Source organism: Dendrobates tinctorius, unplaced genomic scaffold, assembly GCF_039654945.1.
Source record: "Dendrobates tinctorius isolate UK_male_01 unplaced genomic scaffold, ASM3965494v1 ptg000158l, whole genome shotgun sequence".
In the NCBI taxonomy this organism is placed as follows: Eukaryota; Metazoa; Chordata; class Amphibia; order Anura; family Dendrobatidae; genus Dendrobates; species Dendrobates tinctorius.
Window position 1 is genome coordinate 11936435 of NW_027361825.1, and position 26035 is coordinate 11962469.

Here is a 26035-nt window from a genome sequence, read left to right on the forward strand (position 1 = left end):
CAACATCTTGGCTTTTCTTCAGTCTGGCCTAGACTCAGACTTGGCCCCAAGTTCCCTCAGGAGACAAGTATCGGCCTTATCCGTTCTGTTCCAGCGCAGGATTGCTACCAATCTGCAAGTGAAGACTTTCATTCAGGGAGTCTCCCACTTGGTACCTCCTTATAGGGCACCCTTGGACGCTTGAGACCTTAACCTGGTCCTAGGTGTTCTACAGGAGGCTCCATTTGAACCGTTAAGGGAGGTTCTTTAACCCACCTTTCTTGGAAGGTAGTATTTCTTGTGGCAATAACGTCAATCAGGCGGGTCTTAGAGATGGCAGCTCTATCCTGCCAAGCTCCGTTTCTGGTCTTCCACAAAGATGAGGTGGTTCTCGGACCAGCCCCTCCTTTTCTGCCGAAGGTCGTTTCCTCATTCCACATCAATGAGGATATTGTCTTGCCTTTTTTTGTCCAGCATCGGTACACCGTGTGGAAAGGGCTCCTTTCGTCAGACGGACACGCTGTTCGTGCTTCCTGAGGGGCGCAGGAAGGGACTCGCTGCCTCAAAATCGACCATAGCCAGATGGATTCGTTTGACTATTCAGGAGTCTTACCGCATCAGAGGCACACCAGTTACAGCAGGGATCAGAGGGCACTTCGGCACCAGGCATCGGCGGAACAGGTTTGCAAGGCTGCAACCTGGTCCTGCTTGCACACGTTCTCAAAGCACTACAATATCCATACTCAGGCTTCGTCAGATGCGAGTCTGAGTAGAAGGATTCTCCAAGCAGCGGTGGTGCACCTTTAGACAGGAGGTGCATGTAGCTTGGATCGGTGAGTCAACTTCCTACCCAGGGACAGCTTTAGGACGTCCCACAGTACCTGTGTCCCCCAATGAGGTGAAGGAGGGTGGTCGGCGCTCATAGCAAGTGAGGTACTCTGCTACATACAGGTGATCTGATCATCACCTGTATGTAGCAGATGCAATCTGGTTATGGCAGCTTCTTGTCTCCCATGGAGACTATTGAAGCATGCCAAAAGTGATGAAAAAATGTTTTTTTTTTTTTTTTTTTAAATTTTATAAAAAAAAAAAGAAAAGTTTAAATCACCCCCCCCTTTGCCCCATTCAAAATAAAACAATAAAAAAAATCAAATATGCACATATTTGGTATCGCTTTCAGACTTGCCCGATCTATCAATAAAAGAAAAGGATTAACCTGATCATTAACTGGCGTAGAGAGAAAAATTCAAAACGCCAGAATTACGTTTTTTTGGTCGTCGCAACATTGCATTAAAATGCAATAACGGGCGATCAAAAGATCATATCTGCACCAGAATAGTATCATTAAAAACGTCAGCTTGGCGTGCAAAAAATAAGCCCTCACCCAACCCGAGATTATGAAAAAAGTTTTTGGAATTTTTTTTCACCACTTAGATAAAAAAGACCCTAGACATGTTTGGTGTCCATGAACTCGTAATGACCTGGAGATTCATAATGGCAGGTCAGTTTTAGCATTTAGTGAACCTAGTAAAAAAAAGCAACTGTGGGACTGCACTTTTTTTTGCAATTTCACCGCATTTGGAATCTTTTTTTTCCCGTTTCAAGTACACGACATGGTAAAACCAATGGTGTTGTTCTAAAGTAGAACTTGTCCCGCAGAAAATAAGCCCTCACATGACCATTTTGACCAAATAAATAATAGTTATGGCTCCGGGAAGAAGGGGAGCAAAAAATGAAAATGCAAAACCAAAAATACCTCTGGTCGTTAAGGGGTTAAAGAACAACCGTAAGACGAGTTTCATTAACCAAGGTATCATTTTAATCAGTATAACAGCGCCGACCTGACACTGACTGTAGGTTACAGTACACAATCCTGCTGACAGGTTCACTTTAATTCATGTGCACTACATTGAAGTAGCTTAGTTGTTAGTGGTCGTAACCATGGGTGCCTAACTTGCTGTCACAATGAGTGGTCGTAACTATGTATATCTAAGCTACTGCAATATCTTGCACTTTGGGTAAGTGACATAGCAAATCAGGAGAACTATACTACATTTCTACTTGGCACCTACAAGAATCGTAAAGATTGGAATACCCCCTTAAGCTCACATTCTTCACTTGGATTGCCAGGTCTCCCACAAAAAAACAGGGGAGTGGGAAATTCTAATTCAGTTTGTCTACTGGATCTATGAGGGATCGTTGGGCTGCCTGCTATTAGGGTACCTTAACATGTTGCCTATCTTAGATCATAGATCATATTGCATATCTTAGATGCGTACCGATACATCATTATAATAATTATCTTTATTTTTATATAGTGCTAACATATTCTGCAGCGCTTTACTGTTTGCACACATTGGCATCACTGTCCCCAATGGGGCTTACAATCTAGATTCCGGAAGAAACCGACGGAAATACGGGAAGAACATACAAACTCCTTGGTTTGAACCCAGGACCCCAGCACTGCAAGGCTGCAGTGCTAACCACTGAGCCACCCATTACTTTATTATAAATATGTCATAGAAATGGTTACTGTGGTTTCAACAAACTTTATATAAAATCAATAGTACATTCTACTTTATCCACTTATGAGACACTTCCTCCTACATCCTGAACTCCCCATCCAAAAATAAAAAAAAAAACACCGCTCAAATCTGTCATTGTCAAATTAAGAGAAACTGCCAGCTCACTGAGAGATCAGATTACAGCTGCATTTCAAAGTCTATGGAGAGGGAAGGAGAATGGAGATGCAGAGATAGTGTTTCTGCTTTCTAGTAAGTGTTTATCTAATTCCTGATGAGGATTCACAGCTACACTGCACTATATTGGTGTATAATACCAACCAGGCTGCTGCTTCTGAACAAGTGCTATATAGAGACAGGAGAGCAGGACTCTGTGTGCTGTGTACACCCACTAGCTCAGAGAGAAACTGCCGAGGGGGAAAACAGGTTAAAATTACAGGATACAAGTCATATAATGTTCAGAAAGTGTAATTCCTCATGTTTACACAACTGCTTATTCTGAACAGATCATTGTGACACCCAGCTCCCACACCAATCAAAGGTCATTAGCTCCGGCTTTGCCAGGACAACCCCTTTTTAAGGCAATATAATACACCGTCTCCGAACTTACAAAGCCTTGTATTCTTATCCGTTAGCACTTTTTATTTTCCCTACAGGTCTCTGGATCGTCGCCCATCGGAGGCTCCACCAGCGGAGTCCAAGGCCTTGGAAATTATTGCCCATCAGATGAAAGAAATCCAGAAACTGGAGAAGGAGGTTGCCGTTGCTCAAGAAAAAGAGGAGGAAATGCTGTGGATGGCACAAGAGATGGAAGCTTTGAAGCTGGCCTGTAGAGAAGCCGAGGAGGCAGAAGGGAGGAGAAGACAAGTAGAGGAGACGAAAAAGCAGGCAGAGAAGATGGCAGAAATACAGAAGATGCAGGAGGCAAGTGATGGGGACCTAGGGCATAAGACCTGCTGCCGGCCCAAAATTTGTGGTGCAAACAGGCAACTGCCTAAACGAGGCCTTATACTGATAACTTTTATCAAGTGCCGGCAACTTTTCCAGGATTCATAAAAATAGAACCAAAAACATGTAATAGAGGAAATAAATATAGCCATCATTTTCCCCAGTGCCTCCTCTATGATGGCGCCTGCTTACTTCTTGCAATCCTGAGTAATACATAGCCAATTGCCAGCGTCAGTGGTCATGTGCTGTACATGCTGGCATCACTTCGTGGCCAGCGATTGGCTGCAGCGAGCAGGTGATTGGTGCAGGAAGTAAGCACACACTGGCAGGGCCACAAACTTATATTTATTTCTGTTAATTAATTAATCCACATACGTATAGCGTTAATTAGCCTTCTGTTTAACGTGTTTGCAATCTCCCATGCTCAGCTGCAGTCGTTGGTGGAGAGTCACAAGATGGAGTCTGACAAGCTGATGGTCCGAGCGTCCACCCTGGAATCACAGCTGCAAGAAGAACGGGAAGAGAAAACGCTAGAAGTGAAGCGTCTGAGAGAAGAACTTCACGTGGTTAACGAGAAGAGAGCGGCCGCGGAAGCAGAGCTGAGGTACAACTTGCCCCGTGCCGTTTTGGTAAATCCAATAACGGTTTATGAAAGGTGACCTAGCCTCCTACCATAGTCAGTTGTCATTGGTGCCGTCGTTTGTCATTTCTAGTGAGTCCCATGTAAAGCTGGAAACCCAGAATGCCTTAGTGCTGCAGCTGAGGACGTACATAGGGGAGCTTGTGCCGGATAATCGACAGGCGCAGGAGCAGAAGAGGGAGAAGACGGAGCTGCAGAAAACAATACAGGTGACATGCATGGGACTGCAGGATGAATGTCTGACCTCGCAGAGCTCTTTACATCCGGTCCTTATTGATCTTTTTAGCTTCTGGAGAAAGAGAGAGACACTCTGCAGACTTCTATGTCGCTCCTGCAGACCCGGTTGTCATCACTTACACACATTTTATCCCTGCAGGAAACTGATCTCTGTAGAAAAGCAGTAAGTACCAACATCATTACTTTTTATTTGTGTTTTCCGGACAGTTTTCTATTGATGGAGCTGTTTAGGGAATGGTTTTCTGTGCACTATTGTGGGGTACATAAAACATTTTTATTTTCTTATTGCAGTTTTTTTATTTCCCTTTTACGACGTTTATCTTACAGGTTAATAAATGTTATACTTTTAGAAATCAGACTCTTACAAGCACAGTGATATTGAATATGCAAATTTGGGGGATGGGGTTGAGAAAAAGGTGATTTTAATTTGTATGATATATAATATAATATTCATTTTTTTTAGTCCCTACAGGGAACTTAGCAATTTAGGCATGTGCGATCTGATGCCCCATTCAATTCCTGGATGCGATTTTGCTCTCTTGTGAGGACGAGTCCTTCTTTCTCAAGGGGGTCCGTAGCGATCTAATAGTTATAACTAGTGATGAGCGAGTGTATTCATTGCTATTCGCACCGATAGTATGTTATTCGGGTTACTCATTACATTGCGAGTATTTGTGTAGTCGTCTCGCTATATTCGGATGTCCCGCCCTGCAGTTTTGGCACCTCCTTTGCAGCCACTAAACATGCTGGGCTTCTTAACCAATCACAGTAATGCTGCAGACATCTTGGTTGTGGCATTACTGTGATTGACTGGCTTCCCAGTGTCATAAGATCTATTTAAGCCCTGCCGCCGCCATTTAGCACACATTGCAGCTACCAGCATAGGGAGAGATCACTCAGCTGCTAGGGAGAGTCTTTAGGCCTCTTAATAACACAGAAGCCCTTTTCATGGCTATCTGCGGTATATATTAGGTCAGTGTAAAGTAGGGAGAGAGATACTCGAGCAGGGACAGTTTTTTGTTTTCTCGTGACATATTTTACTTCACTTTAGTGGTAAAATTTCTTCGCTATAACTTGCGTTTTGTTATGAAAAAAAACGGAAATATGGCGACAATTTTGAAAATTTTGCAATTTTCAAACTTTGAATTTTTATGCCCTTAAACCAGAGAGTTTTGTGACACAAATTAGTTAATAAATAACATTTCCCACATGTCTACTTTACATCAGCACAAGTTTGGAAACAAAATTTTTTTTGGTTAGGAACTTATAAGGGTTAAAAGTTGACCAGCGATTTCTCATTTTTACAACAAAATTTACAAAACCATTTTTTATAGGGACCACCTCACATTTGAAGTCACTTTGAGGGGTCTATATGGCAGAAAATACCCAAAAGTGACACCATTCTAAAAACTGCACCCCTCAAGCTACTCAAAACTACATTCAAGAAGATTATTAACCCTTCAGGCGCTTCACAGGAGCAGAAGCAACATGGAAGGAAAAAATTAACATTTAACTTTTTAGTCACAAAAATGATCTGTTAGCAACAATTTTTTTATTTTCCCAAGGGTAACAGGAGAAGCAGGACCACAAAAGTTGTTGTCCAATTTGTCCTGAGTACGCTGGTACCCCATATGTGGGAGAAATCTATTGTTTGGGGCTCAGAAGGGAAGAAGTGACGCTTTGGAATGCAGACTTTGATGGAATGGTCTGCGGGCGTCATGTTCCATTTGCAGAGCCCCTGATGTGGTTAAACAGTAGAAACCCCCCCCCAAGTAACCCCATTTTGGAAACTAGACCCCCTAAGGAATGTGGTGAGAACTTTGAACTCCCAAGTGTTTCACTAAAGTTTAAACTGCCCAGACGTGAAAATAAAAAATCCTATTTTGTGCCCACAAAAATGATTGTTTAGTCCCCAATTTTTAATTTTCCCAAGGGTAACAGGAGAAATTGGACCCCAAAAGTTGTTGTCCAATTTGTCCTGAGTACGCTGGTCCCCATATGTGGGAAAAAACTGTTAAGGCACACTTCGGGGATCGGAAGGGAGTGACGTTTTGGAATGCAGACTTAGATGGTATGGTCTGCGGGCAGGTGTCACATTGATAAATGGTGTCCTTGCGTATTCCGTTTTTGTAACACACTTGGCATCTTTTTTGCGATTTACCTCTTTTTGCAGTTTGCGGGACCTCCCCCCGGGAAATGCTGACCTGGTACGAGCACCTTCAGTTCCGGAAGTACTGGGGCCCACTCCTTCCAGAGTGCCAAATATCAGGACCTTAACCATTACCTCCTGGAACTCAAGGTACGACGTATCGGTGTGGCATGCACATTGTGACAGCAGGAATGCGTTGAGCATTGCCAATTGGACGATGTGCATGGCCAGCTTTTTGTACCACACCTTGGCCTTTCCCAAAGCATTGTACGGTTGGAGGAGTTGATCGGAGCGATCAACGCCCCCCATGTTTTTATTGTACCCCAGCACACATTCAGGTTTGCTGACCTGTGCAGAGGTACCCCGTACAGTGCTGAGGGCGCTGCCATCACCGTGTATGGTGGTCAAGAGAAGGACATCCCTCTTGTACTTGACCACCAGCAGGTGGTCGCTACATTGGGCCCTGCTCTCACCTTTTCGGAGTATCTGCCCAAGTAGCGTCTTCGGGAGGCCTCTCTGATTTTTGCGGACAGTACCGCAAGCTGCGGTACCTCGCGCAGAGAGGGATTTGTAGAGTGGGACGCTGGTATAAAAGATCAGGGTAGAGGTGATGACCTTTATCCAGCAGTGGGTGCACCAAATCCCACACAATTTTCCCACTCACTCCCAGGACAGAACACTCAGGGGTTCAATCCTGGTGTCCTTTCCTTTGTACACTCTAAACCTGTGGGTGTACCCTGAGGTACTCTCACACAGCTTATAGTTTGATTCCGTACCTGGCCCTCTTACTGGGCAGGTATTGACGGAATCCGAGCCTGCCCTTAAAATGGACCAAGGACTCATCCACGCAGATGTCCCTTTGGGGCACGTACACTTCAGCAAACTTTTTGTTGAAGTGTTCGATGACCAGCCGAACTTTGAACACACGGTCAAAGTTGGGGTCTTGTCGTGCGGGACATTGTTCATTATCGTTATAATGCAGCAATTTGTGGATGGCCTGAAAACGCATCCGGACCATGACCATTTGGAACACTGGAGTGTTGTATAAAATATCAACACCCCAATATTGCGGAATTTCAGGCTTCTTCTGGATACCCATGTAGAGGACCAGGCCACAAAACTGCGTCATTTCAAATGCGTCCACAGGAGACCAGTTAGAATATGATGAACGTGGGTTTTGTTCCAAAAATTGCCGAGCGTATAAATTAGTTAACAAAATCCTCAGAGAAAAAGTCAATTTCTGTGAGGCCGGTGGTGTCAAACTTGATTTCTGATTCTGCCACAAAATCAGGAATCAGTGGCTCGTGATTTTCGGGGGGGCGAGGTCCACACAGGGTCTGCTGAATCAGCTGCGGGCATGGTGGGCGCTGCCTCATCTTCTGTCCTGGAGCATCTGCGTGGCGGTTCCGCAGGACCCGAGGGGGAAGAGGATGAAGAATCCGAAAAATAAAGAAAAGTGGAATCTTCTCCTTCGCTATCAGTGTCGGAGGCAAGTAAAGCATATGCCTCCTCCATTGAATAGCGCTGTTGGGAGGAACATGATGGGCGGGACATTTTTTTTGTGGAAGTATGGTGCTTGGGCAACAAACAAGGAGAATTGGAACTACTAACACAGGAAAAGAAATATGATGTCATTGGAATCACTGAAACTTGGTGGGACAATACACATGATTGGAATACAAGACTAGAAGGCTACAACTTATTTGCAAGAAACAGACTTGATAAACGAGGAGGGGGTGTCGCATTGTATGTTAGAAACGCGTGTATCTGCACAGAGATTGAAGCTTCAGAGACTGGGAGTTCTGTGGAAACTGTTTGGGTAAGAATACAAGGACAGAACAATGGAAAGGACACCATTGTAGGCATTTACTACAGGCCGCCTGTGCAAGCTGAAGATATGGATGAACTCTTTATGCATCAAATGGCCAAGTTCTCCAAAAAATATGACATAGTTGTCATGGGAGATTTCAACTATCCAGACATTTGTTGGGAATCTCTCTCAGGCAAAACTAACAGGTCAAGGAAATTCTTATCCTCTCTTGCTGACAACTTTATCTTCCAAAAGGTAAGGGAGAAAACAAGGGGAACTGCTACCTTGGATCTAATCCTTATAAACAGGGAGGAAATGGTTGAGGAGGTAAAAGTGGCTGGGACCCTAGGAGGTAGCGACCATGCTATTTTAGAATTTTGGATAACTAGAGGCGGAAGACCTGTGAAGACTCAGACGTCAAGGTTAGATTTCAGAAAGGCAGATTTTAAGGGATTCAGAAAGAGAATTGGAGGGATCCAATGGCTGGATATCCTTAAAGACAAAAATGTCCAGGAAGGATGGGAAATCTTGAAAAATGAAATTCTCAAAGCACAGTTGTTAACAATTCCGAAAAGAGGGAAGAATAGGAAGCATTTAAGGAAACCAGGATGGATGAACACAGAACTTAAGCACATGCTAAAAAGGAAGAAAAAAATGTTTATAAAATGGAAAGAGGGAGGCATATCTAAAGAAGAATATAATGCTGTCTGCAGAACCTGCAGGGCACAAATCAGATTAGCTAAAGCTGAAAATGAATTGAGGCTTGCAAGAGATGTCAAAAGCAATAATAAAGGATTTTGGGGATATGTCAAAAGTAAAAGAAAAGTCAAAGATGCTATAGGATTTTTACAGGATGAAAATTATGAAATGGTAAGACAGGATGTTGAGAAGGCTGAACTTTTAAATTCCTATTTTGCATCTGTTTTCTCTCAGAAAGGAAATGTAACATCAACTGTTATTCACTGTCCTATTAAGGGAATAGAAGAATCCAGGATATCTATAAACCGAAAGACAGTGAGGAAACACTTAGCTAACCTAAATGAATTCAAGTCTCCAGGTCCAGATGAATTACACCCCAGAGTACTGAAGGAGATAGCAGAAGAAATTTTTGAACCCCTCTCCATAATCTTTGAAAATTCTTGGAGAACAGGAGAAGTGCCAGAAGACTGGAGAAGAGCAAATGTTGTTCCTATCTTCAAAAAGGGGAAGAAGGTGGACCCAGGCAACTATAGGCCGGTGAGTCTGACTTCTATACCAGGAAAGATCTTTGAACAAATTATTAAACAACATGTATGTCAATACCTGGATAAGAATGAAGTGATTAAACAGAGTCAGCATGGGTTTGTAGCTAATAAGTCATGTCAGACTAACTTAATTTCCTTCTATGACGGTATCACTGATTGGGTAGATCAAGGAAATGCTGTAGATATAGTATATCTTGACTTCAGCAAAGCATTTGACAAAGTCTCTCATACAATCCTTATTGAAAAAATGACTAAGTATGGAATGGACAAGGCAACTGTTAGGTGGATTCATAACTGGCTTAGTGATCGGCCCCAAAGAGTGGTCGTAAATGGCTGCACATCCAGTTGGAAGAATGTCTCAAGTGGGGTACCACAGGGCTCTGTCCTGGGCCCTGTATTGTTCAACATCTTTATCAACGATTTAGATGAAGGAATTGAGGGTAAACTGATTAAATTTGCTGATGACACAAAGCTAGGAGGGATAGCTAATACTAGAGAAGAGAGAGAGAGGATTCAAAAAGATTTAAATAAACTGGAGAAGTGGGCAGCAACTAACAGAATGCATTTCTCCCTGTTAAAAACCAAAGTACTACATCTGGGCAATAAAAATGAAAAAAGCATATATAGAATGGGAAGAATAGGGCTAAGTGACAGCACATGTGAAAAAGACTTGGGTATACTAATAGATCACAGACTGAATATGAGTCAACAGTGTGATGCAGCAGCAAAAAAGGCAAATGCAATTCTAGGATGTATTAACAGAAGCATACAGTCTAGATCACGTGAAGTCATTATTTCCCTCTACTCCTCTTTGGTCAGACCTCATCTGGAATATTGTGTCCAGTTTTGGGCACCACATTTTAAAAAAGACATCAACAAACTGGAGCAAGTTCAGAAAAGAGCGACCAGAATGGTGACCGGTCTGCAAACCCTGTCTTATGAGGAAAGGTTGCAGGATTTGGGAATGTTTAGTTTGCAAAAGAGAAGACTGAGAGGAGACTTAATAGCTGTCTACAAATATCTAAAGGGCTGTCACATTGTAGAAGGATCAACTTTATTCTCATTTGCACAAGGAAAGACTAGAAGCAATGGGATGAAACTGAATGGGAGGAGACACAGATTAGATATTAGAAAAAACTTTTTGACAGTTAGAGTGATCAATGAGTGGAACAGGCTGCCACGAGAAGTGGTGAGTTCTCCTTCAATGGAAGTCTTCAAACAGAGGCTGGACAGACATCTGACTGGGATGATTTAGCGAATCCTGCTTTGAGCAGGGGGTTGGACCAGATGGCCCAGGAGGTCCCTTCCAACTCTACGATTCTATGATTCTATGATTTATTTATAACTGTGTATGTGTGTGGGGGGGGGGCTAGTGATTGGTACACACTATTCTGTAAGAAAAAGCTAAAAGGAAATGGGGAGAAAAATACCTGTGAAAAAAAGTCTAAAACAGCAGGCCCTAGATATAAGTGAACAGCGTCACCTATCAAAATTTAGTGGCTGCTGGATGTGTGCACAGGGGTGGCGCAAAGGGGGGGAGGTGAAAAAGAAAAATGGAATACAGCCGGCACAAGCTTTGATAAGTGAATTGCGGCTGCTAAATGTGCACACGGAAGCGGTGCAAAGGGGGGTAAAAAGAGGGGGATTGGGGTGGATGAATAGAGATCGGGCAGGGATCAACAGTTAGGGCTGTAGTTAGGTGGCACAAAAAGGGGTGAAAAAATTGAAAAACGGCAGGCACAAGCTCTGATAAGTGATGCGCGTCACTTATCAAAGTTTTGCGGCTGCGGGATGTGTGTGAGGAGGTGGCGCAAAGGGGGCTGAGTGAAAAAAAGCGAGCACGAGTGTTGATCGGTGAACTGCGTCACCGATCAACGCTCGGCGGCTGCGCACGGAGGCGGCGCCAAAGGGGGGGTGGAGGGGGGATGGGGGGGATGAAGATAGATTGGGGATCAGTTAGCACTTACAGTTGTAGTGTTCTTTCTTCTCTCTTCTTTCTTCTGCAGTGATTGTGATGCTAAAAGTTGTGGCACCACAATACCCAGCACAGGAGCTCTTGCTGCGTCTTACCTCTCTGCAGGAATCCTCCGCTAAGAGTGAGGACCCCTGCAGAGATGTCAGACAGGCCAGAGGCAGGTCAGGGACAGGTCACAGAGCGGTCACATCACTGCTGTGACCTGTCATTGGTGGGATCGAATGATTACATCGATCCACCAATGCCTGCGCTGCCTGGTGACCATGGCAACTGCCTAGGATCGGAGCTCACAGCTCCGATTCCTAGGCAGGTCATGGCCAGGTCACAAGCAGGGCACAGAGAGGTCACAGCGGGACCGCAGCTGTGCCCTGTGGTTGGCGTGATCGCCGATCTAATCGATCGCGCCAACCACTTCCTGCAGGCCCTGCTGGACCTGTCCTAGGCTCCGGCCTAGGATCGGTGCTATTATATATTCCGCCGCTGTGCGCTGAGATTGGCGCAATCGATTAGATCGGCGATTGCGCCAATCCGGGAGCTTTTTGCCGGTGCCTGGCAGGCACCAGCCCTATGATCGAGTACATTGGTACTCGATCGAAGCCTAGGACCTCGTTGTTTCAGCCAAGCTAATTGGCTGAAACAATGAGAAGCGCTGCGATTGGCTGTTCTGAATTGAACAGCAAATCACAGCGCACAGAGGCGCAGGCCAGGGAGGAGACAGCCCGGGATGCCGAGGCCATCTGCCCTGAGGTAAGATGGCGTTGGAATTTTAATGCGATCACCGCGACTTAAACTGCGATGTCGCATTAAAGGGCATGACGTACTATTCCGTCCATGGGAATTAGGTCCCAGGTCACATGGACGGAATAGTATGTCTAATGTAGGAAAGGGGTTAAAGCACTGGTCTATTTTCCCCGCTGTTTTTGGGTTAGTGCCCTACGCAAAGCAGTAGTCCAAAGATTTCCTACTGCCTGCTACCATGCACGCACCAGGCCATTTTCTCCACTATTTTGCCCGGTGTGCCATCCCTGCTTTACACAAGCACTTGTTAAACCATCTGAAACGTGCTCTCGCCAACGCCGTAACTGGGAACGTCCACTTAACAGACACCTGGACAAGTTGTTGTGGACAGAGACGATACGTTTCTGTCATGTCACACTGAGTGAACCTGGTGGAGGTTGGGACCTAGGCGCAAACTGGAACATCACACATCCTACCCACGCCAAGAATAGCGGGCCCAACTTCTGTCAGGGTTTCCGCCTCTTCATATTCCACTTCCTCTCTCCCCTCCACCTCCTCCTCCTCATCCTTTACTGAAGTACCCTCCCCATCACTGCCAAGCTGGGACTTGTGCAGAAGCGCATTGGCAAAGCAGCAACACGCTCTGCTGAAGCTGATCTGTTTAGGTCATAAACCACACACTGCAGCAGAGCTGTGGCAAGCTTTAAAGCAGACCGATCAGTGGCTTTCCCTTCTGCACCTTCAACCTGGTCTGGTCGTCTGCGATAATAGGCGTAACCTGGTGGTGGCTTTAAAGGTAGGCATGCTGGTATACGTACCATGCATGGCTCACGTGCTGAACCTAGTTGTTCAGAAACTTCTGAAAAGTCACCCTGCCTTGTTTTTCTGTGCTACCGAGGGGACTCCTAATGCTACAGAGGGGACACTCAACCCAAGTTTCTTGTCTGTGCAGCCTGGATGGGCTGGAGAGGAGGAGGAGGTGAGTCAGCGTGAGGAGAAGGATGGGTACTGTTCCTTCTGTTGGGGAAACAGAACATTTGCCTTTTTGCAGCTTAGCTCACATGGCACAGTTCATGTGTAAGTGTTTGTGGCAAGACCCTCGCGTGATACACATTTTACAACCAATACTGGTTGGCCAACTTTCTCCATCCACGGTACAAGGAGAAATTTCCTTCTCTCCTTTTGGAGTCACCGAAGAGTTGTACAATGAAATCGTTCAAGAGGGCTGTTGTAGATCAGTTGTTGAAAACCTCACCCTCAGACAATGCTGGTGGCAGAGGTAGCGGCTGTTTTCAACACCAAGGGATAATAAGGAGAGGCACGAACACCAGGTGCAACAGAAGTGGGGGGGGGAAATGTGCACAAATTGGTCAATTTTCAATAAACCAGCAAGGGCTATCTGTGACTGTAACTATGCCAATATGGGAGAAGTTGCAGAACATGGTCAAGGGGTACTTCCTTTGACGTTTCGGTTCCCTTTAATTATTGGGTGTCCAAGCTGAACACTTGGCCCCGACCTCTCCTTATACGCCTTGGAGGTGCTGGCCTGCCTGGCTGCTAGTGTGATGTCAGAGTGTGTTTTCAGTTCCGCTGGGTCAATCATCACTGATAGGCACACGCGCCTCTCCACGGAAAATGCAGACAAACTTACTCTGATTACGAGTAAATTCAACAAGAGCTTGATATTTCCACAGTTTGCAATCCCTCCAGATGACAGCAAGCCAACCTAAATTCACCAAAAATGCTGATTCATTCTGCTGTTAATGGCAACCCCTTCCCATAAATACCCGTTTCCTTCCTTCGTCAACTATAACTCAGCCCATAGGGATAATTTTTACAAACCCTATGCACATTATACAGTGGACAAACCAGGACAGCATTCCTACTCCAGCCTAACTACTATTTGTGATTGGAGGCCCTTGGGGTGGTGGCTTCCTGCATCAGCCATGACTCAGTCCATAGAGCTAATTTATACAAACCCTATGCACCTTGTGCAGTGGACAAACCAGGACCGTATTCCTAACTACTATTTGTGATTGGAGGCCCTTGCAATGGTGGCTTCCTGCGTCAACCATGACTTAGCCATTAGGGCTAATTTTTACAAACCTTATGCACACTGTGCAGTGGTCAAATCTTGAATGTAGAGTGGTCCTTCCAAACTAATATTTGTCATTGGAGGCCCTTGTTACAGGTTGTCCCACATTGTGACTGAGATGGGGGATACATATTCAATAGAAATCTAGGTTTGGTAGTTGTTCATGTGTATCTAAAAAGTGGCATAATACTGCGACAAACTTATTCCCAGAAACCATATGTGAGTCAGAAATGCATGCATGCTCTCCAGGCTCTTCCCAATATGTTTCATCACTTTCCCATCTATTTCAGTCTTTTCCTCAGGCCCCCAGACCCCTTTATAGGGTCCAGATGAAAATTACTCGCATTTCCCATTGACTTGCATTGTATTCGCTATTTGGAAAGAATACGCGATTTTTGCAAAGTACTCATTACGAGTACACTGTGTTCCAAATTATTATGCAAAAAATATTTTCTCTAAATTACCTATATGAATTGCAGTCATTGTTATTTTCCAGTCATCTAATATTCTAGTATAATTGCAATGTTTTTGAACAAACTGTCTATGAAAACAGTATATTTTTAAAAATAAGAAACACTCAAAATGCATGTTCCAAATTATTATGCACAGCAGAGTTTTCAACCTTTTTTATTTTGAACAAAAAAATGGTCAATTGTGAAATTATAAGCATTATCAGCTTATTACAAAATGAAATCAAACAGTTTTCAAGTCAAAACTTTATTCTAGGTGATGTTACATTTGCACATAGGACCCCTTGTTCGAAAGAAGCTTCTGAACTCTCTCGTCCATTGAATTTGTCAGTTTTTGGATGGTTTGTGCTTCAATTGTTTTGCATGTGGACAGAATACCCTCCCAGAGCTGTTGCTTAGATGTGAACTGCCTCCCGCCATCATAGACACTCCTTTTGATGATGCTCCAGAGGTTCTCAATGGGGTTGAGGTCAGGGGAAGATGGTGGCCACACCATAAGTTTGTCCTCCCATAGCAGCCAGAGATGCAGATGTGTTATTTGCAGCATGAGACTGTGCATTATTATGCATGAAAATGATCTTGCTGCGGAAAGCACGGTTCTTCCTCTTGAACCATGGCAGGAAGTGCTGTTTTAGAAACTCCACATAGATTATGGAGTTCATCTTTACCCCTTCAGGGATCCTAAAGGGGCCGACAATCTCTCTCCCCATGATTCCAGCCCAAAACATTACTCCACCTACACCTTGTTGGCGCCTTAGCCGTGTTTTCATGGGGTGTCCATCAACCAGCCATCCTCCACTCCATCCATCTGGACCATCGAGCGTTGCACGGCACTCATCGGTGAACAAAACAGTTTGGAAGTCAGTCTTCATGTATCGTTTGGCCCACTGGAGCCGTTTCTGCTTGTGTGCAGTGGATAGAGGTGGTCGACAGGATGGCTTATGCACAGCTGCAAACCTATGAAGGACCCTGCATCTTGTTATTTGGGGGACGTTGGAGGCACCAGCAGCTTCAAAAAGTTGTCTGGTGCTATGACAAGGCATTTTTGCAGCTGCTGTTTTAACCTGACGCAATTGCCTGTTGGAAAGAGTCCTCAATTTCTCCTTTTCAGCACGCACACGTGTGTGCTTGGAATCGGCTACATACTTCTTGATTGTGCGATGTTCACGATGAAGTGTCTTGGCAATGTTGATTGTTGTCATGCCTTGACCTAAATACTCCACAATTTGTTGCTTCTCAGCAGCCGACACATCCTTTTTCTTTCCAATTTTGGCAAAAAATGTAGGCTGCTTAATAATGTGGAACAGCCTTCTTAAGTAATCTTGTCTTTATTTGGACACACCTGCCAAACTAATTTGCACAGGTATCTGCAATTGCTTTCAGTGATATAAAGAGCCCTGACACACATCACCATCAATGAGTTTAAATGACAAACAAAAAAATTCTAACCTTATCACTCCTAAACTCTTTTTGCATAATAATATGGAACACCGTTTATAGCGATTACCAATATTACGGTACTCGCTCATCACTAGTTATAACCGATATACAGTAGCTGATAAAGGGGTATTTCAGCCTAAATATCTGGTTGGTGTGGGTTTCCCCCACCATCCCGTTCGAAGTCAGGTTGCGTTACGTTTAGCAGTAGAATCATAGAATGGTAGAGTTGGAAGGGACCTCCTGGGCCATCCGATCCAACCCCCCTGCTCAAAGCAGGATTTGCCAAATCATCCCAGACAGATGTCTGTCCAGCCTCTGTTTGAAGACTTCTTTTTTTAAATTTGTTAAGTCATAAACAGATATACAGTATACATACAGGTATATAATATTAAACATAATACAAAATGTATATATGTTCATATGACATTTAAAGTATAAGGCAAAATGTGCATACCAGATGTATACAGAATAAAACGAAATATCGAAATATAATGTCGTTTGAATCACAATGGTCTTGTATTTTTACTTGTGTAATGAGATCTGCCTAACTTTTAAGCCAAATCTACATCTACAAAAACATAAACCTAACCTAAACTATTCCGCAGCCTACTTTCACACACTTAATCCTTTATTAATATATGACATCTCCACTCTACAAAGTGAGGTGAGAGTAGTTCCACCTCTCCCAAATCTTATCAAATTTACCCGGGCACCCTCTGTTTTGATATAGCATGCGTTAATATGGGATGATCGAGTTCACTAAATTAACCCAGGACCCGAGTGAGGGAGATGAGCCTCCCATCTATCGCAATGCCAGTACCTTTCGTGCCATAAACAACGTCTCCCGTAGAAAGATCCCAACATATTGATCCCATGTCTCCTCGTCCCAGACCCCAAACAGACAGACCAGCGGTTCAAGGGGAACAGGAACCTGTACCAAGGATGTTAATAATGATGTCACCTCTCTCCAATATTGCGCAACGACAGGACAGCACCAGACCATATGGATAAAATCTGCTTCTGTTGAATGACATCTTAAACATTCCGATGATTGGTATCGGCCAATCATAGAGTCGAGTTGGAGTCAAATATGATTGATTTATAATATAATTGGATCATCCTGTTATTAACAGATGGAGACACCCTAATTGAGGACTCCAGTATTTCTTCCCACTCCTCTCCTTGCGCATTCGGAACGAGCCTCTCCCATTTTTTCTTAACGGAGTCTATAGCAGGTCCTGTCCCCACCGACAGCATATATGTATATAGAGAGGAGATGAGACTTAAGGATCCCTATCAAGGGTAGAGACGAAATAACAATATCTATACCTGCAGACCTTATATGCGATTGAATAGCTGACCTCAGTTGTAGATACCGAAAGAACTGGGATCTCGGGACATTACGATTAACTTGCAGTTGTTCAAAAGACATCAGAGTTCCATGATCATATAGATCGCCTATCATGCAAATATTATACTGAGTCCAAAACTCAGCAGACAGGTGCTCAAGTAACGCTGGAAGGTAACCATTATTCCACAGAGGTATCTCATCTATGATATCTTCATATCCAACCACCCTTTTAATCTGCCTCCACTCCGACCGTGCCAGTCGAAGCAGGGGCAACAACCGTGGGACACTTACTTTCCTCATTTCCAAAAATCCCAGCGGGCAACCAACCTGTGCGGCATGAAGTAGATGATTCTCAGAATTAGGAAGGTGACCACCAGGCATCCATGTGTTCATGGCTTTGGCCTGTCCGGCCAAATAGTACAAAAAGAAATCGGGTAGCGCCGCCCCCCCTCCCTCCTAGGTCTCTGCAAAGTGGATAATTTAAGTTTGGGCCTGGTCTTCCCCCATATGAAAGATGTGATCTGGGAATTCAGATTAGCGAAAAAGGATCTGGGCACCACTACAGCACTATGTTGTAGAAAATAACTAAGCTTAGGGAGTAATATCATTTTGATTAAATTGATGCGTCCAGCCACAGACAACGGAAGTTTACCCCAGATCGCAAACTTGGCCCTAACCAACTCCAGCAGTGGATACACATTAAGTCGCAAATCAAACTTACTGTCTTGGGAAATGTGGACACCCAAATATTTGAAACTGGTTACAATGGGCAGTGATGAGAGAGTTTCAAGTCGTGGCATTGGAGCGTGGGAAAGAGGCATCAAAGCAGATTTCTCCCAATTTATATATAGGCCAGAATATTTACCAAATTTATTTACCGTAGTGATCACTCTCACCAGGGTTTCCTCTGCTTTGTCCATGAATATTATCATATCATCAGCATAGAGGCCTATGGTATCAATTCGACCCGTTATTTCTACACCAGCAATATGAAGGGTCGATCTAATACGAATTGCCAGTGCCTTGATTGCCAGAGCAAAAAGGGCCGGGGAGAGGGGGCACCCCTGGCGAGTTCCCCTATGTAATGAAAAGGGTTCAGATATGGAGCTGTTTACTATGACCCGGCCTTTAGGCTTCATGTATAATATACTGACTCATTTTCGAAATTTGTCACCGAACCCATACCTCTGCAAACATGCATGAAGAAAAGGCCACTCAAGAGAGTCAAAGGCCTTGGCCGCATCAAGTGATGCGAATGCCCATTCATTATCCGACAACAGGGAGCTATACTGGACCACCGACTGAACCCGTCTAATATTGATGGAGGTGCTCTTACCAGGCATAAAGCCAGTTTGGTCAGAGTGTATAAGGTCTAATATGACTGAGTTCAACCTGTTGGCCAAAATTTTCGTAAAGATCTTATAATCCTCATTTACTAATGATATAGGCCGATAAGATCCACAATCTAAAGGGTCTTTTCCTTCTTTTTTCAGAACTATTATATTAGCCTCATAAAAGGATTCCGGCATGCATCCCCCCCTCCCAAATCCCACGAAACACCTTCAGCAGAAAGGGCGCCAGTATCTCCCGATATTTCCTATATAGTTCGACAGGAAATCCATCCGGCCCAGGGGCCTTCCCAGAGGCCATATCTTTCATGGCAACCTCCACCTCCTCTAGAGTAAACTCAGCCTCCATAAAGGCCCGTTGGGAAGGGCTTAGTGTGGGAAACTCTATATCTGCTAAGTAGTCTAAACACCCCAGGCTGTCAACATCAGACTTAGAATTGTACAGTGAACTATAATAGTCGTAATAGCATTGTAATATTTCCTCAGTTGTAGAGACCAGAGTGCCATCAGAACAGTGAATCTGCAGGATTGTATTAGTTGTACTATGTTGCCGTACTAGATAAGCCAAAAATTTGCTTGCCTGGTTCCCCATTTCAAAATAAGATTGTCGGGTAAAAAATAATTTACGTTTAGTTATAGTGTCAATATGTTGAGTATACAACCTTTGAGCTGTCAACCACTCCACCCTGTTACTATTACTTTGGTCAGATATGTAGGCAGCCTCCGAATCCTTCAAATGTCGCTCCACCTCGCCATCCTCCTGCGATGTTACTCGTTTAATATAAGAGATTGTGGAGGATAAACAACCCCTCAGATAAGTTTTAAGAGTGTCCCAAAATAGATTAATATTTCGGGGTTCAGGGTGGGACGAAACGAAGCAACGTAGCTTATCAATTGTTCTATCAGGCGGTTTTATCAATTTCAGCCAGAAAGGATTCAGTTTCCATGTTATCCTATTATTCAGTGGTCCGTACTTAAGTTTAAGAACAACCGGACTGTGGTTTGAAATCCCCCTACTGCCATGTTCAGCATCATCCACCCTTGTCTCTAGGCTGCTGGATCCAAAAATGTAATCTATGCGAGATAGGGAGCGTTTAGTGGAGGATTGGCAAGTATATTCCCTTGTCTCTGGATGACGCAATCTCCATAGATCCAGCCACCCGCTACCCGCCATAAATTGCGACAGCTGGGATGTGCCCAGGGGGGATGCCCCACTTCTGTATTCCATCACTCAATCTCAATTTATCAAGATGATTATTCATGACCAAATTAAAGTCACCCATACAAATGACGTGTATCTGGGTAATTTAGGGCAAAGCTCAGTGCCCTCTGGATAATTGACATATTGGCCAGAGGGGGGTTGTAAATACACAGAATAACATATTTCTGAGAGTTAATTAGCGCATGTACAAACACAAACCGTCCCTCAGGATCTTTCCGGGCCTCCCTGGTTTCCCACCGAACATCTTTATGAATTAACAATGAAACCCCCCTTGAATAGCTGGTATGAAAAGTATGTATAAACCATTGTACCCACGGTTTTTGCACACACCGAACGGTATCTCTGGTCAGGTGCGTCTCAACCAAGGCCACAATGTGAGGACGATATTGTCTAATTTGTGAGAACACCTTAATTTTCTTCCGGGGGGGTTTTATGCCTCTTACATTCCAGGTCATACATATTAATTCAGAACCCATTCCCGCGAATCCAAATATGTTGCATAGTGGTGCCCGATCAAAATGCAGAGATATCACCTAGATAGCTGAGTGGGCATCGGCTGCGGCATTTACCTAAATAACCAGAAAAACAAAAACTTTTGAAAAAGAAAAAAACGAACAAAGACCTAACAATATAGGAGCACAGTCTCACGCCCCCATCAAAAAATAAACAAGGGGATACCATCACTGAACACAGTGTCCGGTATTGTTGGTAACTAGATACCCACTGAGAAAGTTCCAATCAGACCTTTAAATAAAAGGATCCAAATTAACAGCCATCACATCAGGATTCCTTTGCAGGGGATCCCCCCTGGGACCGCAGCCATTCAGTCGCCCCCACCGGATCCGTGAAAACAACGGAGGTACCTCCGTGAACAACTCGAAGCCGGGCCGGATATATCATTGAGTACACAATATTTCTTTCCCTGAGCCGTTTCTTGACTTCGATGAATTGCGCCCGTTGTTTCTGCAATTCCATAGAAAAGTCCGGAAAAATGGAGATCACAGCATTATTGAACTTAATAGGACTTTTTTGTCTTGCAAGACGCAGAATGGTGTCTCTGTCCTTACAATTGAGGAGGCGTGCCAGGAAGGGCCGGGGTGGGGCCCCTGGAGGCAGGGGTTTTGTAGGGACCCTATGAGCCCTTTCAACAGCGAATACTGACGAGAAATCATCTCCCAAGGAGGTCTTAAGCCAATCCTCCAGAAACTGCTCAGGATGCTGACCTTCCGAGTGTTCAGGCAGACCAATGATGCGGATATTATTCCGACGCATTCTGTTCTCCAAGTCGTCCGCCTTTTGTTTCCAAGCATTCATGGAGCCCGCCACCTTGGGCTAATTTGGCCTCCATTGGTGTAATGGTATCCTCCACTTTGGACACTCTCGTCTCCACCTCTGTAGTGCGTCCCTTCATGGCCTGTATATCATGGCGAAGTCTCCCCACCTCCGTGCATACATCCTCAATTTTTTTCCGTCAGGGACGTTCTGGTTAGGGAGATAGGCGTCTGAGCAATTGATGCAGGCTGTTTATGGGTCAATTCCTCTTGCTCAGACTCCTCCTCATCCCCCGAACGACGAATTTTACGTTGAACCTGGGAGGAAGTATTCCTCTGGGGACGTGCACTTTCAGAGGGATCGGGTCTTGCATACTCCTTTAATTTTTCCGCTGCTGCTCCCTTAAATCTGCTCATGGCTGCTGCAGCTCGACCCAGTAAGATAGCTGGAAATATATGATCTGAAAATGTCCACCACAGGCAGCGCGCACAGCAGGTTTGTTGATATATAATTACGGCTCAGGCCACAGATGGGGGGGGGGGGGGGGCACGTAAATTTATGAGGGCAGCGACTCACACTGTACAGTGAAAGTTCCTTTCGGCCAGGGGAGGGAGAGGGGTCCCCACAAAGACAGCAGCCGCGGGGGTGGGGTGTGCAAAGCCTCCCACAGTATTAAACCAGCCGGTACAGCGGTTAAATGGCGGAGGGGAAAAAGCACGCGGGGCCCAATCTTTCAGGGCACGCACCGCGCGTCTCCCCCGTTCTGTCAGTCGATATCTTTGCTGCCCGAGCAGCAGAGCGGCGGTGTGAGTGACGCCGCAGCTCCCTGTAGCAGAGCCGCGCGTGCAATATGGCCGCCGCCTCGTGGGGAAGCAGCCGCCCACCTCAGTCTCCCCAGTCTCCTGCTGATAGCAGACCGCTCCTGTCCTCCTACGATGCTCCAAGGGGGTCCCGCCGCCTACCGGGGTCTATGCAGCCCCAGAAATACCTGGAGGAAAGGGTTCAAGTATCAGGATGTCCCAGGATTATGCGGAGCTCTCTCGGTAAGCGTCATCTCCCGTTCACTCCATAGCCACGCCCCCCCCTCTGTTTGAAGACTTCTATTGAAGGAGAACTCGCCACCTCTCGTGGCAGCCTGTTCCACTCATTGATCACTCTGTCAAAAAGTTTTTTCTAATATCTAATTGTGTCTCCTCCCATTCAGTTGCATCCCATTGCTTCTAGTCTTTCCTTGTGCAAATGAGAATAAAGATGATCCTTCTACAATGTGACAGCCCTTGATATATATGTAGACAGCTATTAAGTCTCTTCTCGGTCTTCTCTTTTGCAAGCTATACATTCCCAAATCCTGCAACCTTTCCTCATAAGACAGGGTTTGCAGACCGGTCACCATTCTGGTCGCTCTTTTCTGAACTTGCTCCAGTTTGTTGATGTCTTTTTTAAAATGTGGCGCCCAAAACTGGACACAGTATTCCAGATGAGGTCTGACCAAAGAGGAGTAGAGGGCAATAATGGCTTCACGTGATCTAGACTGTATGCTTCTGTTAATACATCCTAGAATTGCATTTGCCTTTTTTGCTACTGCATCACACTGTTGACTCCTATTCAGTCTATGATCTATTAGTATACCCAAGTCTTTTTCATATGTGCTGTTGCTTAGCCCTATTCCTACCATTCTGCATATGCTTTTTTCATTTTTATTGCCCAGATGTAGTACTTTGCATTTTTCCCTGTTAAAAACCATTCTGTTAGGCTGGTTTCACATTAGCGCTTTTTAAGCGCACGCACGGCCGGGGGTAGCTCCGCCCCCGAGCCGGCTCTCTGCCCGGCGTGCCCGCCCCTTGCTTGTAGCGCCGCCTCCTAGCGGACAGCGGCGCCTGCGATCGGCGCACCCTATCTTTAGCATAGGGTGCGCAGATCGTGCGCAGGCCGTGCGCTAGTTGCGCTTTGACCTGCGCTGCGCACTATTGACGGTGCGCCGTGCGCGCCAAAATCCGAAAAGTTTGATTTTGGCGCGCACGGCGCACCGTCAAAAGTGTGCAGCGCAGGTCAAAGCGCAACTAGCGCACGGCCTGCGCACGATCTGCGCACCCTATGCTAAAGATAGGGTGCGCCGATCGCAGACGTCGCTGTCCGCTAGGAGGCGGCGCTACAAGCAAGGGGCGGGCACGCCGGGCAGAGAGCCGGCTCGAGGGCGGAGCTACCCCCGGCCGTGCGTGCGCTTAAAAAGCGCTAATGTGAAACCAGCCTTAGTTGCTGCACACTGCTCCAGCTTATTTATATCTTTCTGCATCCTCTTTCTCTTCTCTAGTATTAGCTAACCCTCCTAGCTTTGTGTCATCAGCAAATTTAATCAGTTTACCCTCAATTCCTTCATCTAAATTGTTGATAAAGATGTTGAACAATACAGGACCCAGGACAGAGCCCTGTGGTACCCCACTTGAGACATTCTTCCAACTGGATGTGCAGCCATTTGCGACCACTCTTTAGGTCCGATCACTAAGCCAGTTATAAATCCACCTAACAGTTGCCTTGTCCATGCCATATTTAGTCATTTTTTCAATAAGGATTGTGTGAGATACTTTGTCAAATGCTTTGCTGAAGTCAAGGTATACTAGATCAACAGCATTTCCCTGACCCCACCCAATCAGTGATTCTGTCATAGAAGGAAATTAAGCTAGTCTGATATGACTTATTAGTTACAAACCCAATCACTTCATTCTTATCCAGGTACTGACATACATGTTGTTTAATAATTTGTTCAAAGATATTTCCTGGTATAGAAGTCAGACTCACCAGCCTATAGTTGCCTGGGTCAACCTTCTTCCACTTTTTGAAGATAGGAACAACATTTGCTCTTCTCCAGTCTTCTGGGACTTCTCCTGTTCGCCACGAATTTTCAAAGATTATGGAGAGGGGTTCAAAAATTTCTTCTGCTATCTCCTTCAGTACTCTGGGGTGTAATTCATCTGGACCTGGAGACTTGAATTCATTTGGGTTAGCTAAGTGTTCCCTCACTAGCTTTCTGTTTATAGATATCCTGGATTCTTCTATTCCCTTAATTAGACAGTGAAGAACAGTTGATGTTACATTTCCTTTCTTAGAGAAAACATGCAAAATAGGAATTTAAAAGTTCGTCTTTCTCAACATGCTGTCTTACTATTTAATCATTTTCATCCTGTAAAAATCCTATAGCATCTTTGACTTTTCTTTTACTTTTGACATATCCCCAAAATCCTTTATTATTGCTTTTGATGTCTCTTGCAAGCCTCAATTCATTGTCAGCTTTAGACAATCTGATTCGTGCCCTGCAGGTTCTGCAGACAGCATTATATTTTTCTTTAGATATGCCACCTTCTTTCCATTTTATAAACCTTTCTTTCTTCCTTTTTTAGCATGTGCTTAAGTTCTGTGTTCATCCATCCTGGTTTCCTTAAATGCTTCCTATTCTTCCCTCTTTTCGGAATTGTTAACAATTGTGCTTTGAGAATTTCGTTTTTCAAGATTTCCCATCCTTCCTGGACATTTTTGTCCTTAAGGATATCCAGCCATTGGATCCCTCCAATTCTCTTTCTGAATCCCTTAAAATCTGCCTTTCTGAAATCTAGCCTTGATGTCTTGAATCTTCACAGGTCTTCCTCCTCTAGTTATCCAAAATTCTAAAATAGCATGGTCGCTACCTCCTAGGGTCCCAGCCACTTTTACCTCCTCAATCATTTCCTCCCTATTTATAAGGATTAGATCCAAGGTAGCAGCTCCCCCTTGTTTTTTCCCCTACCTTTTGAAAGATAAAGTTGTCAGCAAGAGAGGATAAGAATTTCCTTGACCTGTTAGTTTTGCCTGAGAGAGATTCCCAACAAATGTCTGGATAGTTGAAATCTCCCATGACGACTATGTCATATTTTTTGGAGAACTTGGCCTTTCACATACAATGCGACACCTCCTCGTTTATCAAGTCTGTTTCTTACAAATAAGTTGTATCCTTCTAGCCTTGTATTCCAATCGTGTATTGTCCCACCAAGTTTCAGTGATTCCAATGACATCATATTTCTTTTCCTGTGTTAGTAGTTCCAATTCTCCTTGTTTGTTGCCCATGCTTTGTGCATTAGTATAGAAACATTTTAGTTTGTGATTGGTTTCTCTTTCTCCAATATTTTTATTAATTAGATTCTTTTGTCTTAGTTCTTCCTTTCCACTTCTAATAGCAGAGTTCTCATTAGCATTTGTCAGGTGTATGGCTTTTTCTGGCCTTTTCCTTCCCTTCCCATGTTGTTCTATTTTAAAGCTCTCCTGATGAGTGTAGCAAGGCGACTTCCAAATACATGTTTTCCAGTCTTCGTAAGGTGCACCCCATCTCTAGCAAGTAGTCCATTGTATAGATAATTCACTCCGTTATCCAGAAATCCAAATTCTTGCTGATGGCACCATCGACGTAGCCAGTTGTTCACCTGCAGAATCTTATTCCACCGTCTTAATCCATGGCCATCCACTGGAAGGATGGAATAGAAGACCACCTGCGCTCCCAGTTCTTTCACTTTCTTTCCTAAGTTTTCAGAGTCACTGCAGATGGTTTCCAGGTCATTTCTTGCTGTGT

The 26035-nt window shown here is 44.6% G+C and overlaps 1 protein-coding gene across 7 annotated transcripts in view; it reads left to right on the top strand.

The window, feature by feature from the left end:
- The window catches only part of CCHCR1 (coiled-coil alpha-helical rod protein 1), a 94093-nt gene that overhangs the window by 24537 nt on the left and 43521 nt on the right, over positions 1 to 26035 (top strand). For 6 of the 7 annotated variants that reach the window (XM_073548943.1, XM_073548948.1, XM_073548946.1 and 3 more), the window contains 4 exons: positions 3158 to 3425; positions 3878 to 4053; positions 4163 to 4298; positions 4376 to 4489. In XM_073548943.1, coding sequence (XP_073405044.1) covers positions 3158 to 3425; positions 3878 to 4053; positions 4163 to 4298; positions 4376 to 4489 — 694 coding nt within the window. The remainder of the gene's footprint in view (positions 1 to 3157; positions 3426 to 3877; positions 4054 to 4162; positions 4299 to 4375; positions 4490 to 26035) is intronic. The other variant, XM_073548949.1, reaches the window with a different exon arrangement.